Source organism: Podarcis bocagei, assembly GCF_964188305.1.
Source record: "Podarcis bocagei genome assembly, chromosome: 2".
NCBI lineage: Eukaryota > Metazoa > Chordata > Lepidosauria > Squamata > Lacertidae > Podarcis > Podarcis bocagei.
Window position 1 is genome coordinate 62,408,706 of NC_138126.1, and position 18,660 is coordinate 62,427,365.

General features: G+C 42.5%; 2 protein-coding genes across 9 annotated transcripts in view; one reads left to right on the forward strand and one right to left on the reverse strand.

The window, feature by feature from the left end:
• On the reverse strand, positions 1-6,217 carry LOC308579981 (oocyte-specific histone RNA stem-loop-binding protein 2-like). 4 transcript variants are annotated; one of them, XM_081181090.1, is made up of 6 exons: positions 5,976-6,217; positions 5,249-5,326; positions 3,855-3,932; positions 2,781-2,885; positions 1,443-2,527; positions 1-276 (listed from the first exon to the last, which is right to left on the reverse strand). In XM_081181090.1, the coding sequence occupies exons 1-5, from the start codon at positions 6,023-6,025 to the stop codon at positions 2,365-2,367; spliced, it is 474 nt and encodes a 157-aa protein (XP_081037216.1). In that variant the 5' UTR covers positions 6,026-6,217; the 3' UTR covers positions 1-276; positions 1,443-2,364. The 4 variants fall into 4 exon arrangements, with proteins under 4 accessions (XP_081037216.1, XP_081037215.1, XP_081037214.1 ...); XM_081181089.1 differs by having other exon boundaries at positions 1,447-2,527; positions 2,781-2,888; positions 5,976-6,216; XM_081181088.1 differs by having other exon boundaries at positions 2,781-2,888; positions 5,976-6,216.
• CDC25C (cell division cycle 25C) overlaps positions 2,885-18,660 on the forward strand; it is a 26,406-nt gene continuing 10,630 nt past the window's right edge. Inside the window, exons 1-9 of one of the 5 annotated variants that reach the window (XM_081181083.1) lie at positions 2,885-2,956; positions 5,920-6,019; positions 8,536-8,747; positions 10,795-10,877; positions 13,069-13,102; positions 16,571-16,604; positions 16,752-16,841; positions 17,066-17,164; positions 17,924-18,052. In XM_081181083.1, coding sequence (XP_081037209.1) covers positions 2,952-2,956; positions 5,920-6,019; positions 8,536-8,747; positions 10,795-10,877; positions 13,069-13,102; positions 16,571-16,604; positions 16,752-16,841; positions 17,066-17,164; positions 17,924-18,052 — 786 coding nt within the window. In that variant the 5' untranslated portion in view covers positions 2,885-2,951. Of the gene's footprint in view, positions 2,957-5,919; positions 6,020-6,366; positions 6,521-6,590; positions 6,742-8,535; positions 8,748-10,794; positions 10,878-13,068; positions 13,103-16,567; positions 16,605-16,751; positions 16,842-17,065; positions 17,165-17,923; positions 18,053-18,660 lie in introns of those variants that run through there. The other 4 variants (XM_081181084.1, XM_081181087.1, XM_081181086.1 and 1 more) reach the window with 4 other exon arrangements.

An 18,660-nucleotide genomic window follows, 5' to 3' on the forward strand; every position in this document is an offset into this window, starting at 1 on the left:
TGGAAATAGATTAATGTATTACAAAATATTGCAGCAATCTAGGGAAGCAAGAGTTGGCCACAGTGGAAAAAAGCTTGAAGATAGCTCAGGTTCCCACTCTCCACTTCTTATTTTATATTAAAGATGCTGCCTCTTCTAGGGCACCAGGTGCTTTGGGTTTCCAGAAGATATGATTCACACCCAGAAGCAGTATGGATGATCTTCTGTATCTTCCATAAAGTTATCATCATGACGCAGCAAAGCAGAAGAGTGGTCAGAAGATGACAAACCAGCAAACTAAAACCAGAAGAGACAGTGTTAAATGAGTAGTCTAATAAAATGAGATTTCGTAGTAACAAACCTTTTCCCCCCTTTAAAGTTATTTTCCCCACCCCATCTGTCATTGAATCGCACATGAACATCTAGAACTCTACAATTTATGTTTCTTTTTTTAAAAAACAACAACAACCACCAAGTTTATTTGTATTTTATCAGTAAAACAGAACAGTTGCACTTATTGGATAGGAAGAAGAAATGTAAATTCCATCTTAACTATAACTTCATATAAGTGTATCAGTCCATAAATGGTCATGTTGTCTAATCCATCCTTCCTTGAGAGTGCATGACATAAAGCCAAACCGTTTTTTCTTAAAAGTGTCTTTTTTTCTTGTTACTCCTGCGTTCTCTCATTCTGTTAGTTAACTTGTCCATTAGGGCTAATTCCCACAGCTGTGCCAGTCACATTTCATACAAGTCCATGTTCAATGTCCTCCAGTTTTTAGCTGCTATCATAAGCTGTATAGTAAGTTCTTAAAAAGGTAAGCCAACAGTTATAAGGCTATCAGGTGCTATAGCTATTTGTTGTTTGGTTGTGAAAGACCAGTTCCCAAAAGGAGGACACTAAGGAGCCTATCTATCATATGTGGAAAAAGGAGGCTGGCCACAGGTCCTGCAGCAGGTAGCTGGGCGAGTTGCATTTATTAGTAGTGAAGAATACATGCACCACCAGTAAATTAATTTGAGGGCCTTTTAGTGAACTCTAGCAGAGGAAGAGCAATTGGAGAACATGTCCAATATTTTATTCCAAGAGATCTTGTCTACAGAGTCACCAATAATATCCCATTCCCAAAGGGTTTTCAACGGTAGTGAAGATTTTGTACAGAACTGTGATGGAGAACTTGTAGTTTAAGGAAATTATGCTTTCCCCCCAAGCCTATGAATGATTTTTGTAATACAAGTCAAAATATTTTGTTCTTTTAACCAGTGCTTTTTTCCAAAAAAATGTTTAGGGGTACTTCATTTTCCTACTCATATTGAAATACTGCCCCTCATTGAGGCCAAACTTAGATTCACAAAATGATTAGGGATATGCTTATCCCTACATCCCCCCAGGGGAAAAAAGCACTGTTTTTAACTATGGCAAAATAAAGCTATAAGGAGCACAACTGAATAATGTTAAATACCTGCCCATGCAAGACTTCTTTACAAAGTTTTTCCAGAGTCCCTTGGGCAACAAGCCAGTCATTTGAAAGAGCAGGCAGAGACCCACCAGCTCCTGCCTTGCAAGCAAACAGAATTTCATTCACACTGAACCAGGCAGCAGATAGCATTAGATGTCTTTAGATCCCAGACCAGGCATAAGGAACCTGTGTACAATTCTCGAACCATGGTTGATAAGAAGTAACATTTAAAGACCTAGAAGTCCCACGTTGCCCTGGACGCCAAGGATGAAATCTCCCCCCCATGATAACCATACTGAAAGAGAAGTGTATGGCTTCTCTTTTCATCACTGATGGTAACTGAACTCAAATGACTAAATTCTTCTTCACTACATACACTTCTGGGGAGATCACCAACTGCCAAAATATAGGCAATGATTGAAATCCACTAAAATATAAAGTTGGCTGCATCTTTCTCACTTCTATACCACAGCAGTATTTCTCCCTCTTATCAATGCACATGTGACCACCACCACATAGGCATTCACACAACAGTGTACAAAAATACTCCCAGACTTTGATAAGCCCAAGAGCCATTTGCTCTCAGCAAGGAGCACAAGAGCTGTGTTGACAATTAACCCTGTCTCCATGGTGATAAGGAATACCAGGGAGAGAGCCTACATAGACTAGGCCCGCAATTCCTGAAGAGTGTGTTAAGATTGCTTTATAAATGGGTCACAGGGCTGCTGGCAGTGAATGCTCCATAATGAAAAGGTAGTTACTTTCTAATATGGAACCAAGGTTCAACAGGAGTATGTCAAAGAATGAATTCCATTAGCAAGTTCTCTAGAGCAAAAGATTTGGGCAGGGAAAACTGGACATACATGTCCATATTTCATCTCCAAAAGCTTATTTCCCCAGATTATCCAGGAATAGCTAAGAGAAACTAGCAAATACTTCCCTGTCCAGTTCCCGCAAACTCAAGTCCAGGAGGGTCCCAGCCATGGAGTGCCCGTCGCCACAGTTTGATCTGCGTGTCCCAGGAGCGGCGACTGTACTTCTTATATTTATTTGGAGTTCTTGGGTGAACACCTGGCTGCCGAGCAGCCCTAGAACAAAGCATTAACACTTGTTGGGTTCTACCGTTTAAGACCACATTAAGCCCCCACCTCCCAAAAAAGTAGTAACCTTTCCCAATGGTTCATCAGGAGCAGATGCCAAAGTGAATGTCTCAAATGCCAGTCCCTTGAAGTAGGTTTAGAGAACTGCTGCCAGCCACCGTTTGGAAAGGAAAGCTGTGGACTCCAAGCCCCTGCTATGTGAAGATAAAGATTTGGTAGATAAACAACTAGCTTTGCTCACTTGGGCACCTGCTGGATAAAGCACTGGTAACCAATGGTGTTTTTCCCATAGTCTATCTGCTTCTGCCTCCTTTGCAAGACAGCCACATCTGTTTCCACGCCAGACCTGCTGAGAGAAGAGATGTAATGCTAAATGCAAATTCTTCATCAGTAATAAACAATATTAGAACACATGAGGTGAATGAGTTGATGTAGTTAAGAATGCCGTGTTTTCAGCATATCCAAATAAACATTTTTTGAGGAATCAAAGCAAATTTTGTTTTTTATTTAAATTGAAAAATTAGCAGCAGCAAATAAGCAAAAGCTAACTATATGGGATGCTACTGATTAGTAAGAAAAGATAAAGAAAAGTGCCTATGAGAAAGTGGTGCAGAGATTGACAGAGAGAGGTCCCAGATGACATTTTGAAATTATTTATCACGAGAGGTTCGTGGGTCTTGTTTCTCAATGGCAGCTCAATATAGGGAAAATTGGTTTTAAATGAGTGCACATCGTAGGGAAAGTGGAAGCTTTATAAAGTAGAATTATTACAAAGAATATGAGATAAGGTAGAAATTATTAGATGGTTAGGGGAACAGAGATGTATATATGTTAATATGAAATCAATATGAACTAGGAAATAAAATAATAATGATAATAAAATAATTAAAATAATAATTTATTATTTATACCCCACTCATCTGGCTGGGTTTCCCCAGTCACTCTGGGCAGCTCCAAACAGAACATTAAAACACAATAAAATATCAAAGATTAAAAACTTCCCTAAACATCTGCTTTCAGATGTCTTCTAAAAGACAGAAAGAAATCAGGATATGAACATGTGAACAAAATAGAATGTGAACAACATGTAAACTATATCAATGAATGTACATATAGGCATAAGTTTGTAGTAAGTGTGTTTATGACATAAAAGCTGCCCCACCCCCCCAATTAAATGCAATTAAAACATCCTCAAAAATATATAGCTGCACTCCTACTAAAACTTACCTGGATTTGGTTGTCCTTTCTCTACCCCCCAATTAAATGCAATTAAAACATCCTCAAAACATATAGCTGCACTCCTACTAAAACTTACCTGGTTTCTGTTGTCCTTTCTGGACTCGTGCCCACACCCACGCTCACCATTCCAACAGGAAAGACTTGGGATGAAGGCCTGTTCCAGGAAAATGAGAGGCGATATCCAATGGTAGTCATACTCGGAGTAGGCCGAGTTACTTAAATCTATTGACTTAAGTGCGTCTCCTTCAAATATGACTTCACTGTTTATCATCTGTTTTGATTACAAAGCATGAAAAATAGGCTAGAGCCAGCTATGGCAAGATCCCACAACCCCCAATCTACCATGGTCACTACTGAAAGGTATTCTTGGGTTAAAACATGCCTCTGAAAATCAGTAGGATCTTTTATTCAGTAAAGTGTACCTTTAAGTATTGTAGTTACTGCCATCTGAAGCCACAAAAGCAGCCTAAAGGGCACACTTTTCCAACTAAGAGCTGCATAACAGGATGTCTCAATGTACAAATAGCAGTTATTTCTTGGAAAATAGAGCTGACGCATCAGGATTCCTTTAATAAATGGTTTCTGCAAAAGGTTTCTGTCTCCAGGAACTAATGGTTGAAACTCAATAGCAAGGCAACCATACAACTTTCATAGCCAGTTGAAGATCATTCAAGCAGTCTATAATTAGAGGAGGTACAAGTTGCTGCCAGCTTCATTCCCCAATTCATGTACTACAGTATATACAAGGTAGTCTCCTTACTGTGTTTATTTCCAACTCAGCAGTCATTAATTGCTCTCAGAAGGAACCTGTTCACTATTGTAATGAGTAAACCCATGACCATGAATGACAAAAGAAAATAAAAATAAGGCATAACACAAAAATCTTGGACAGTTTTCAATGCCTTGGAAAACATTAACTATTTTATTCTTTGTTAAGTATCTTATGCTTCTCATAGTAATACTCATTCAAGGGAATGTGGTCCCCAATGGTCCCTCACATTCCTTGCCAGAGACCAACACTTATCTTTTGGAGCACCAGGCAAAATTTTAAAAAATCGAGGCATTTAAACTGATTTAATTTAAACAAATCTTAAATGCTTAAGCAAATGCAGTATCTGCTGCTTTTATCTTTGTTTCATTTGTATTTAAATGCTTTAATATGACCACTAGAGGCTGAAAAAGGTTTCTGGTTCATTCCCTTCAATATTACATTCATCCTGCTCTCAAGCTCCATTCTAAAGCATCAGACATTGGCTGAGATCAAACAATTAACCCTCTTCAAAGACATTTGTTACTGATTTGTATCACAAACTGGTGCCTTCATTACACCAGAATTCCCAATTGATTTCCTCTGTGAATCATAATCCACGTAACTAATGAATTGACTCTTATTATTTGGAAAAAGTTTCTTCATTGCTGCTAATAAGGTATATCTTACTTCATCCCATCCCCCACTGAATTGTTACCTACCTGTTTCTTTGAAACACAGGCGACATCCCAGCAGCAAGTGCCCCATGATTGAAAACCAATGACCCATAGTACAGAGAACTGAGGGCAGATTAAAAGACAGTAATTTGTTATAAATATTCTACAGACGAGACTATTACCAATCCCAAAAACCTCCCAGAGGGGAGCAACAGATCTTAGCCTATACGGATATTCTAGCTAACGAGAGTGGACTGAAAACTGTTTCCAGGCACTTACGCTCTTATCAGTTCTCATCTCATTCATAACACGCAAACAGCAAAACCCCTGCAGCATGAAGCCACATTTGCAGAGCAAAGCAAAACATAACACGTTTGCATAAGAGGTTTTTAGTTATCCGCATTTAGCCTTTCCATACGAGTTCAGAAAATAGGAGGATCAGAGCTGTTAGTTAGTCCTAACACAAAATAAAACTGAGCCCGGGAAATGGGGGGCGGGAGACAAATTGACATGGTGCTGAGCCTAGTTTTTTTTTACTGAGTGGTCAGCTAAATTTAAAACAATATTTTTTAAAATGTTGTGCTACAAGGAAACCATTTATTCCGTGGCTCTGCAGCACTCTTCCTACCAGCTTTGGTAACCAATACTCGGGTGGAAAGAAACAGAACAGAACGAAGCAGCCAACTAACAGCAGCTTCCTTCTCGTTACATTTCAGGAGGAAGAAAACTGAGCTTCGCATTCCACCCACTCCAGAAATCCAGGAACAAGCACCTGTCGCTCACGGGAGCCCACCCATCACCCACAGCACTCCCAAAGTGCATGACTCAAATGGAACAGCAGCGTGTCTGTCAGGTGCAGAGCAGAATCTTCCCGGGATTTAAATCGCCCTCCAGTAGCTCAGAAGGGCGGGGCTTGCAGCACACTCCTGACCTATCGCGTGGTAGTGGGGGCGGGCCCTCCTTAAGCGATTGGCTGCAGGAAAAGCACAAAGGAAGGCGGAAAGCCGCTGCGGAACAATAACAAGCGTGGTAAGCAAAGCCCCGCCTACCCCCACTACGCTCTCCCAATAGGTGCTCCGGAGCGCCTTTGACGCCCGTGGCTATGTTGACCAATTGAAAAGCTGTTCAAGCCGTAGCTAGGGCTCCTCTTCCTCCGCGCTTCGGTGGTTGGTTGACGAAGAAGACGGCGTTTGTGATTCGCTGGCTGCTCGGGCGGCAAGTTTAAGTTCCCAGACTGCTGTCCGCTTTCGAGCCTGTCCCTTCAGACTGGCGAGGGAAGGGCTGGGCCAGCGGCGCGGCTGCGTCGATGGGCAGCAGGTGAGTTTGGGGGAATGGGAGCGGTGCGGTGGGATGAGCTCTGCTCGGAGTGGCGGAATCTCGAGGGGACGGAGAGATTCCCTTGGTGGGGAGCAGTCGAGGCTGTCTCTGCCTGCGGCTGCAGGTTTTGGCTGCCCTTGTATGTTTGCAGTATGGGGTCAAGGGAGTCTGGAGGAGAGGAGAGCCAGATTTAGGTGTGATAAGGCCCTAAGCTACTGAAGGTACGTAATGGGGCCCTTTATATGTCCAGCTCTCCTTTGTCAACAGCAAATTGTCGCTGTTTTTTGTGTTGAATATATGCTATTATGGTAATTTATGGACCTAATAGGTATCTGAAGCCATTTGCACATAACAAAAGTATGTATTTTATCAACGTAATTGTTGAACTGAAATACAATTAAGAAGTATATTAATAGTGAAATAATTATTAAGCTCTAACTTAAAATGATTTTTTATTCATAACAAACTTAATAATGCAAACACATTGGCATTTGGCAATAACAAAAGTTCCTTTAGAAACACAATTTACAAAGACTCATTATCTAGTCTCTAGAAACATGCTATAACATGAAATAATAATAGCAAACCAGTGATATTTTAGGGAGCAGGCTAGCAGGCAGGGCCCATTACTTACATCATAGGAGCCTACACAACACAAAACACTGTTGCTGTATGTAGGTTCTATTTTATTTATCTTATATTTTTGAAATGTACATCCAATTTTTTCCCCTTTAAATCTTTTGGGGGCCCCCAAGACAGTGGGGCCCTAAGCTATAGCTTGTTTAGTTTATACGTAAATCTGGCACTGGAGGAAAGAGTCTTCAGACAACCTGAAGAAATGCAGCTTTGTGAGGGATTAAACTTCCATGGACAGATGGGTGCAGGAAACTAGCAGATATTCCTACATGCATGGGGCCAGGGAAGGGTGAGGTCGCTGGGTGACAAACTGCAACAGGAACACACGGCTGCGTTGGTGATAATTTACCAACAGCAGGATGCTTTCCTCCGCAAACCCATAAGCTTGATTCAAGCCATGTATGACAGAATTGGCTTTAATCATAAATTGCCAGAATTTGACCTTTGCTTAGCTTTGGAAATGGAAGATGCGTACAGTGGTACCCCGGGTTACATACGCTTCAGGTTACAGACTCTGCTAACCCAGAAATACTACCTCAGGTTAAGAACTTTGCTTCAGGATAAGAACAGAAATCGTGTTCCGGCGGCAGCAGGAGGCCCCATTAGCTAAAGTGGTGCTTCAGGTTAAGAACAGTTTCAGGTTAAGAACGGACCTCCGGAACAAATTAAGTACCGTATTTTTTGCTCTATAAGACTCACTTTTCCCTCCTAAAAAGTAAGGGGAAATGTGTGTGAGTGAATGCAGGCTGCGCAGCTATCACAGAAGCCAGAACAGCAAGAGGGATTGCTGCTTTCACTGCGCAGCGATCTCTCTTGCTGTTCTGGCTTCTGAGATTCAGAATATTTTTTTTCTTGTTTTCCTCCTCCAAAAACTAGGTGCGTCTTGTGGTCTGGTGCGTCTTATAGAGCGAAAAATACGGTGCTTAATCCGAGGTACCACTGTATATTGATGGGTTTATAATCTTTTAATTTTATAACACCTTAATTTGCATGAGGGTTATGTTCCAGGGTTCACTCCCAAAGCCAAAATTGTGTATTGTCAAAACACATTGAGTGAAATGGCAAGTGGGACTGCCAAAGGCTTTTCCTGGATGCCCACCTGCATTCTACTCCTTCCTTATTTATTTTTAATTGCCAAATGCATAAAGCTGAATGCACACAAGTTAAATGTGCATAAATTGCAGGCTTACTATGTATTTTATTTTAATCCTATCACTACCAGTTTTGAGTGGTTCTTTTGAACCTCACTGCTGTCAAGTTTGTTTTATGTATGTTATAATTTACTGTACTGTTTATATTGCAGTTTTTGTGTTTATGTTGAAAGATAGTCTGGTTATAATAAAAAGCAGGATGTAAATAGTAATTGTTGTTCTCCACAGGCAGCTGCTCAGTGGATTCTGTGTCAAACCATGTCTGAGAACTTTCCCCCCATAGAAGCTGATGCTTCTCATTTGTGTCTTGGGTTCCGATCCAGATGCCGGATGATTATGTTCCAGGATGCTGAGTTCTCACTACCCTTTACTCCAGAGGCACCTCTTACCCCAATCTCTAGCCTAACTCAGGGTTTCAGGACCTTTAGCGCATTAACCGGGTAAGTTTCTCTTTTCAAATTTCCTTAATTTAGCAGCATAATGAGTGGATACAATCTGGTTCACGTTAGGTAGTTCCAAATGTGTAATTAATTTTTCAGATGACTATCTCTGCGAAGTATGCATGCACATATAACTTACACACTATCGCTATCCAAACACAATGCAGTCACAGGAAATCATTCTTTAGGTGAATGTTTGCAGAATGAGTCAACAATTTCCATTAATTCCTATGGGAAAATGTGTTCCCCACCACAGAATTTTGAATCCTAAATGACAAAAAACTCTGAAACCTTGCAAAAGGCAAACAAGGAAGGAAAAACGCTTTGTTTGTCCAATCTCTTCTACCACTGTTGTCTCTGGCAAAATGGCCAGTGGGGACCAGCAAAACACAAGGCTTGTTTAAGGCTTTATTTGTTTACAGTACTACACACTGTTCTGTTTGGAAATCTGAATCTGCAGTATGTATAGTAAGGTTTGAGTATTAACATGAACATAAGTGAATTTTTGTATAGCGGGACCTGCATTTATTATTGTAAGACGGGTTTGAAAAGGAGAGGGCTAAATCAGTTGAACTGCTGGAAATTTAATGGCCTTGGCAAGAATGTCATTTGTTAGGGAAATAACAGGTAAATAGGCTACAGCCCAAACAACTATGATTATTTGAAAGCTGTGGTAAAGGCATAAAAACAAATGTCAATTTTCATCTCTTGTACTTTGGGTGGCTGTCTTTTTCATGGATACTGGTGAAATAATTACAGTGGTACCTCAGGTTAAGTACTTAATTCGTTCCGGAGGTCCGTTCTTAACCTGAAACTGTTCTTAAACTGAAGCACCACTTTAGCTAATGGGGCCTCCCGCTGCTGCTGCCGCACCGCCAGAGCACAATTTCTGTTCTCATCCTGAAGCAAAGTTCTTAACCTGAGGTAGTATTTCTGGGTTAGCAGAGTCTGTAACCTGAAGCATATGTAACCTGAGGTACCACTGTATTGAGAACTGACAGCATAACCATATTGCATTTGACCTAGTTTGTATTTAGTGCTGAGGAGCATACATTGTGATTTCCCCCCCTTCCATAATTAAATCTGGCTTGTGCTAATTAGTCACAAATTTTCTTTCATTATTTATAAAATATTATTTGCATTGAAACATGCTGTTTTGCTCTGTACATGAAAAGTACAAATGGTGGCAATGACACCGACAATGTGGAGAAAATTCATCCAATGCACTTGTTCTGTTGGTGCAACAGAACACGCCCTCTTCTTCTTTGTGTGTGTCCCACACCATCCCCAAATTTGCTTTGGAGATTTGGGTGGGGGACCTGGACCAGATTTTGGGGGCATATGAGGAAAGGAAGAGGAAAAATCCATTGAGTCCTTGTGGTGACAGAATGAGTGCATTGAATACCACCCAAAATATTCATAGCAAAGCAATAGTATATAAAATCACAGGTGATAGCCACTTAAAAAAAAATAGCGGCTGCAATTAATCAAAACACAGCAGCTAATTCTAAAGCAGATCATAATAAAAATTAGATCAAAAAGCAGATCATAATAAAAACAACTTAAGTGCTCTCTAAATGGTGTCCCTATGGCAGTGATGTAGTGCTGGAGCCAGACTGTGGCTGCAAACGTAACCCAGTTACCTGGAATTAAGCCTCAATGAGTTCAATAGGACTTACTTTTGAGTAGACATGGTTAAGCTCCTGTTGGAAGTTGGCAAATGGGGCTTAAGGTAGTCAGTGAGTCTTAAATGCATCTCGCTTAATCTAAATGCTAATCTGATTTAAGTCCTTAGTAATTATTTCTCTGGTGCAGCATTCTAAGGTGGTTGTCATCCCCTGATCATGTGTAGTAGAAACTGATGAAATGGCAGCTGAATGCAATTTGTCTACTAATTGTGATTACTGTCTTAGGAGAGAAGCACACAGACCAGAAAACACTCACAAACTTTATATTTCAATCAGAAATTCAGTCTTTTATGTCCTGTATTAATTTGTATAAGATGTGTGTGTTTCTCCCAAGCATTCCTGTTACTTTGTTCATGCAGGGATACACCAAGACGCTGCCTAGATCTGTCCAATCTCAGCAATGGTGAAGAGGAAACTGCCTTCAACTTCAGCCAGTCCCCAGGTACATTGGAAACTGGTAATAGTTGTTGCCAGCAGCACAATTCTCTGCATGCTGTTGCTTGTCTTTATTCCTGTAGCTCTGTTCAAATGGCTAATGTGATAGGGCATTTATATTGGCTGCCCAATGACAACATTCTCTGAATGGCTCACTAAAATAAAATAACCATAAGAAATGCAGCATAAAATTGTCAGTAAACCAAGCCCCCTCAGATAATTTGATTACATGTTAACATGCCAGGTAACTTGTGGAAACAAGTGCCCTGGACTCTCCCACTGCCATTTTATTAGAACCCTGGGAAAGCTCTCTTCCCAAGCCGCACCCCTCATTGTGTGCTTTCAGTAAGCTTTTGTGATTTGTTTTCTGGTTAGTCTAGGGCAGGGGTTCCAAACTGGCCTGTTGTCCACCAGTGGTTCACAAGCTTCATTCAGGTGGTCTGTGGCATGATTGCAATAAATATTAATATTGGTTTTTAGTTGTATTTTCATTGCTTCTTTTATTTCTTAGGTTGTATTTTATTGTATTCCAACTTTAATTATATGGAATGCAAATTGTAATACAATAAAATACAATATACTAAATAAAATAAGCAATTTAAAAATGCAATTAAAAGTCACCATCTAGCACAGCTGTTACAATTGCTACAAAAGGAAGAAAAATCCATTACCGTATTTTTCGGACTATTGGACGCACCGGTCCATAGGACGCACCTAGATTGGGGGGGGAAATAAAGGGAAAAAAATTTATCCCCCCCCCCCGCCAGGCGCGGGGCTGGGGCGGGGAAGCCTGAGCTTCCCCCTCCCCCAGAACGGGACCCAGAGCCATGCCGAAGCTGCGCGCAGCTTTGGCATCGCTCTGGGAGCTTGCGGGGCTGGGGGAGGAGGAAGCCTTCCGCCAGCCTCCAAACCAAGTCGGGGGACAGCGGGAATGGCGCGCTGCGCCTCTCCCGCTGTCCCCCGAGTTTGCGGGGCTGGCGACGGGGAGGAGCAGGCTTCTCCCCCCGCCAGCCTTCTAACCAAGTCGGGGGACAGCGGGAAGGGCGCGCTGCGCCTCTCCCGCTGTCCCCCGAGCTTGTGGGGCTGGCGGTGGGGCTCTCCTGAAGCCTGGAGGTTGTGGGGCTGGGGGGGGGAGAAGCAGGCTTGCTTCTCCCACCCCCAGCCTCCAGATCAGGTCGCGGAATAGCGGGATGGCGGAGCGCTGCCATCTCGCGATTCCCCGACCTGATCTGGAGGTTGTGGGGATGGTGGGGGGAGAGAAGCAGGCTTGCTTCTCCCACCCCCAGCCTCCAGATCAGGTCGTGGAATAGCGGGATGGCGGAGCGCTGCCATCCCGCGATTCCCCGACCTGATCTGGAGGTTGTGGGGATGGTGGGGGGGAGAAGCAGGCTTGCTTCTCGCACCCCCAGCCTCCAGATCAGGTCGTGGAATAGCGGGATGGCAGAGCGCTGCCATCCCGCGATTCCCCGACCTGATCTGGAGGTTGTGGGGATGGTGGGGGGGAGAAGCAGGCTTGCTTCTCCCACCCCCAGCCTCCAGATCAGGTCGTGGAATAGCGGGATGGCAGAGCGCTGCCATCTCGCGATTCCCCGACCTGATCTGGAGGTTGTGGGGATGGGGGGGGGAGAAGCAGGCTTGCTTCTCCCACCCCCAGCCTCCAGATCAGGTCGGGGAATAGCGGGATGGCGGCGCTTCGCCATCCCCCTATCCCCCGAGCTTGTGGGGCTGGGGGGGGGAGAAGCAGGCTTGCTTCTCCCCCCGCCAGCCTCCAGATCAGGTCGGGGAATAGCGGGGTGGCGGCTCTGCACCTCCCCACTGTCCCCAGCTTTTGGGTGCAGGCTGCTGCCCGCAAGCCTTGCAAGCCCGCGGGACATCCCGCCGGGCTTGCAAGACTTGGGATAGCTTCCTGAAGCCTGGAGAGCGAGAGGGGTCGGTGCGCACGGACCCCTCTCGCTCTCCAGGCTTCAGCAAAAGCCTGCATTCGCACCATAGGACGCACACACATTTCCCCTTCATTTTTGGAGGGGAAAAAGTGCGTCCTATAGTGCGAAAAATACGGTAAGTGGTCTGGCAAGTTTGGGAACCAGTGGTTAAGCCATTTTTACAGGTAAGAACAACTTCTGGCTTTTATCTTGTCACTTACACTTCAAGCCTTGATCTTTTCTGGTCTTTGCTGATTTTTCTTTATTCTTTTACAGGTCAGAAGGGTTCAATGGGACTCCAGAATAAGCTGTAAGTTATGCCATCACATTCTTATAGCATATTAGTATTAGCTCCCCACCCCCACCATTCGTTTAAAATGTTGATCTGCTTTCAAAGCTGAGAATAATGGGGGATAAAGCTGAGAATGATAGAAGGAGAGAGGGAAGATGCTTTCCCAATTAGGTGGTTTCCTTTTTTGAGTCCCGAGTGCTAGAAATCTGTGAACCTGAGCAAAGCACAGACATATTTGGGTTCTTTGTTTTTTTTTTTTTATAAAATTTTTATTGGTTTTACAAAATTTTAGAGAACAAACAAACACTTAAAAAGACAAACATACACGTATAATTTCAAAACATATTTTCATAAACCTCTTTTCTGGGACTTCCCCATACCCCCCCTTTCTGCATCCCAATGTCCATAATTTTATAGCAACTCCCAATTGTTACTTTCCAACCTCTGTCATCTTAGTCATCTCTGTATTCTGACCTTATATCACTGTATCCCTTTGTTCCTGAGAACCACAACACTCTAACATTCATTAAGTTTATAATAGTCCTTAAGATAGCTTTTGAATTTTCTCCATTCTTCTTCCGCCGTCTCTTTTCCTTGGTCACGGATTCTGCCTGTCATCTCGGCCAATGTCATATAGTCCATCACTTTCATCTGCCATTCTTCCAGAGTGGGTAGATCTTGTGTCTTCCAATACTTTGCGATGAGTATTCTTGCTGCTGTTGTAGCGTACATAAAAAAAGTTCTATCCCTCTTTGACACCAATTGGCCGACAATGCCCAAGAGAAAGGCCTCTGGTTTTTTAGGAAAAGTACATTTAAGTACCTTTTTCATTTCATTATAGATCATTTCCCAGAAAGCCTTAATCTTCGGGCATGTCCACCAAAGGTGGTAGAAGGTACCTTCAGTCTCTTTACATTTCCAACACTTGTTATCGGGCAAATGATAAATTTTTGCCAGCTTGACTGGGATCATGTACCACCTATAGACCATTTTCATAATGTTTTCCTTTAAGGCATTACATGCCGTGAATTTAATACCGGTGTTCCATAACCATTCCCAGTCAGCTGACATAATGTTATGACCAACATCCTGTGCCCACTTAATCATAGCCGATTTGACTGTTTCGTCCTGTGTATTCCATTTCAGCAACAAGTTATACATTCTGGATAAATTCTTAGTATTGGGTTCTAACAATTCAGTCTCTAGTTTTGATTTTTCCACCTGAAAGCCAATTTTCCTGTCCTGTTTGAAAAACTCCATTATTTGATGATATTGAAACCAATTTTGTACTTTATGTTTCAATTTCTCATGACTTTGTAATTTCAACTTATCTCCATCCTGTTCCAAAATTTCCCAATACTTCGGCCATCCGACCTCCATATTGAGTTTCTTCACTGCCTTGGCCTCCACTGGTGACACCCATCTAGGGGTTTTGTTTTCCAACAGATCTTTATATCTTATCCAAACATTGAACAATGCTTTTCTAACAATGTGATTTTTAAAGGCACTATGCAGCTTGATTTTGTCATACCATAGATATGCATGCCAACCGAAAGCATTGTTAAAACCTTCCAGATCCAAAATGTCTGTGTTCCCGAGGAGCATCCATTCTTTCAGCCAGCAAAAAGCTGCTGCCTCATAGTACAATTTTAAGTCCGGCAGGGCAAAACCCCCTCTTTCTTTAGCGTCTGTCAATATTTTAAATTTAATTCTGGGCTTTTTGCCCTGCCAGACAAATTTCGAGATATCTTTCTGCCACCTCTTGAAACATTCCATCTTATCAAGAATCTGCAAGGTCTGAAACAAAAATAACATTCTAGGCAATACATTCATTTTAATCACTGCAATTCGGCCTAACATTGACAATTTCAAATTTGACCATATTTCTAGATCTTTTTTAATCTCTGACCAACATTTTTCATAGTTATCCTTATACAAATTCATATTTGGGTTCTTTGGCAGCAAGTACGTTTTATAAAAAGGTAAAGGACCCCTGACAGTTAAGTCCAGTCACGAACGTCTCTGGGGTTGCGGCACTCATCTCGCTTTACTGGCCGAGGGAACCGACGTTTGTCTGCAGACAGTTTTTCCAGGGCATGTGGCCAGCATGACTAAGCCGCTTATGATGAAATCAGAGCAGCTCACGGAAACGCCATTACTTTCCTGCCGGAGAGGTGCCTATTTATCTACTTGCACTTTGATGTGCTTTTGAACTGCTAGGTTGGCAGGAGCAGGGACTGAGCAACGGGAGCTCACCCCGTCGCGGGAATTCGAACCACCGACCTTCCGATCGGCAAGCCCTAGGCTCAGTGGTTTAGACCACCGTGCCACCCACGTCCCTAGTATGTTTTATAGCTTACCACTATTGTCTTTTTCTAGGGTTTGCCAAAGTTTATTTAGAAAACTGTAGAGATGCTTGCGGAGGCTTTTGTGCTTTTTTTTTTTTTTCTTTTCTACCAAACAGTCTGGCAGGCCCTAGATTCCTTTCTTCTCACTTTCCTTAAGACAACTTATTTGTTCATTGCTAAAGAAGATGCATTGGAAGTGCCTTGTAAACTGGGGAACAGCTTGCTACTAATTTGCATGCTTTAGTTGCATATGACGTAACTTTCATGCCTGGTGGACACAGGTAGAGCATATGTGCCTGTTTCACCATCTGGGTCTACCAGGCAAATTGAGTTGCCAAAGCTCTTGATATTTGCAGTCCCAAACATTCATATCAATAGTTTGACCCAAACTGTAGTGATATACAAGCCAGACCTTTTCAGCCTTAGATGGATTTATTCACAGTACAGGTGAACTACTGTAGCCGGATTCATTTACATGATTAGAATGTGGGTTTTTATCAGTAGAGGGAAAGGGTGCATTACCCTCTAAATGTCTGTCTCTCTCTGTTGGAAAATTCCAACCCAAGTGCAGGTGGAGAGTGGTTGGTCCATTGCTTAATTTTCATGCACCCACATCAGTAAGTCCCTGTCCCTGAGCTGAGGGTGCTGAATCTATAAGATGCTGGTCCAACTGATGATCTTTTGCCCATCAGGATTCATAAGCAAAATGGCTGTACAAAGGACTTACACTGCTTTTTCTTTTGTACACCAGCATTCTTAAGATTTGGTCTTTGCTAGGTTAGTTTATTGTGAGAATAAAGAGAACGTTGGGGTTTAGTTTTGTGTGTCATCTGAAAGTTGACCCCAGATGTTGGAAATATGAAAAGTGAGTGGGTAGCATGAACTTAACACCAAGTTTATAAAATATGGAACTGTGAATAAACCAGGTGGTGAACTCTAAAGTGATTTCCAGGAAGACCAGGAGACCTTGCCTCAAATCTTCAGACTGAAAAATTGGCTGAAATCTCCTCCTGCTGGACAAATGTTACCATCCTAGTGGACTTCTAGGAAGTGTATGCAAGGCAGATTGGGATTGACAGATTGACCGCTCTTTTTCAATGAGAAGGCTTTCTGACTAGTTGTCTCTTTCTCCCAGCAGACTTTCAGGGAGGCAGTGTTCACAATTGCTCCAGGTGAGTATTTCCTGTCTGGTGAGGGAATTCATTCACCTCTTTGTAATATTCTGCTGCCAGAGAACTGTGAGTCAGAGGTCTAGGGGCCCTAAGATTCACAACCAACATTAATTTACTGAAAATGTGTTTCTCTGCATGGTCTTCCAGTCCCGGGTACTGTGTAGCACACCGGACACTCCGAGCTGCTTCCGACACATTAGCAGGGTGATCAGCAGTCCTTCCATGAACAAAGAGAATGTGAGTATTTATTTATTTTTGCAGCAAGCTGGGGTTTCCAGCCATATTAGTAAGCTGCAGGCCAGGTTTTCAGGCAGGCAGAAGTCTTTGCTTACCAAAGCTAGGCCCTTCTTTTCACTTCATGGTGATAATACTTAGCTTAACTTCCCTGAAACTTCCCCAGGTTCTTGATTCCAGAGAGTTCTCAACTCTAAAAGCCACCTCCTTTCTTTATCTCCTTCCAGGAGGGTAGCCCTTTTAAGCGCCCAGGGTGGAGCATGCCCAAATCCCTGCTGTTCTGGAAAAAACCACGAGATGCACAGCAGACCTATGCTACTATGCTGGTAAGTTAATACTGCTTACTTGCTGTTCAAATAGAACTAGGTTTGGACCTTTTCAGCTATGTGTGGGTATAGATATTAAGTAGTAGTCAGACCTACCACTTATCAGTATGCCAACACTATAATTTGATTTACTGATACATGGGAATCCATGCATTGCGGGTTTACATATTTTTTCTCCTCTACAAAAATCATTGTTCATTGGGAGTGTTAGTCTAACAGAGTACTCCACTTAAATGTCCAGTTCAGGCCAGTCTTTCAGGCTTCACGATGCAGGGAACTTCTCCATTGGACATGAATGGGGATAAAGCATTTGGTTAGGGAACTCAGAATTAATCTCCCAGCAGCAAGGCATGTAATGGTGATGGATGCTGGCCTCCATATGCTGGTCATTTTTAGGTGCCAGTTATCATTGTGGGGTGCATCGTTTGTCCCTTCTTTACAAGGGAGGTGCGGCTCACCAAGGGAATCAGTTTATGTGCAATTATATATATGGTTACATTTTGAATTGCCAAAACTAACAAATAGCACGTGCACTTACAGGAATATTCAAGTATCGAGTCAAAAAGGCATACCAACAGAACAAGTGCTTTCCTCTCAACAGTTAAGGACAATCAAATATTTCCTAGTACAGAAAACTAATATAAAACCCAAATTACCCAACCACAGATATATAAAAGTTCTAGGGGAAAGATATATACACACACATATATCATGCCGGAGAAGCTATAGGTGCCAGCTGTGAGCTTCTTCTCTTGACAGGAAGCAGGTGATCTAGAGGAGTATGAGATGAAAGATCTTGGCAGCCCAATTTCTGCAGTGACACCACCAGGAATACCAGAGTCCTTGGGTGGCTTTCCAGAACTCTGCCCTGAACAGGAAGAGACTGAGGTGAGACAAATGTGATATGTTCACTCCATTATTGGCATTTGTGAAAAGCAAGAAATCTTAGAAGATGGAAAAGTAGATCTTACCAGTTATGATTCTCAGGGCTGCCAGAACACAGTGGTCTTGGATCTGTTCCTACTACAAAGCTGCCAATGTGGTTGGAGAGAGAGCTTAGAGCCTTTTGAGAAGTGTGGTTTGGTAATGGCTAAATCATGGACTTGTGTATTATTGCACTGAAACATCATGAAACAGTAGAAGACTTGTAGGTATTTTGCTCAAAAGTATATGTTTAAGTGTCCCAACACCTGTAATAGTAAAGCGTTCACAATGGGCACTGAATTTTTTCACACTGTTGCCATAGCTGTGCTGAGCAGCTTCTGTATTTCACCCGCTACCCTAAAGATGATCTAGTCTTGATTTCAGCATCGTGACTTCTGAAAACCTACATGCAATTCAGTTTATTTTCCATCCATTGTCATTTCCGCAAGAGTCATCCAACCGTCTGCAGTAAATGGTTAAGAGTAGGAAAATGATGAAATGCGAAAGTTCCTTGTGAGATCTCAACAGGGATATTTGATCCAAGTGCAGTAGTTTTTATATGGAGGAAGGCT

Coding starts and splice junctions, on each gene's coding strand:
- LOC308579981 (XM_081181089.1), bottom strand. CDS start 6,025: ATGCACTTTGGGAGTGCTGTGGGTGATGGGTGGGCTCCCGTGAGCGAC. Junction 2,889..3,854: donor GAAAGGACAACAGAAACCAG/GTAAGTTTTAGT, acceptor CTCTTCTCTCAG/CAGGTCTGGCGTGGAAACAG. Junction 2,528..2,780: donor TTTATCCAGCAGGTGCCCAA/GTGAGCAAAGCT, acceptor GCTTTGTTCTAG/GGCTGCTCGGCAGCCAGGTG.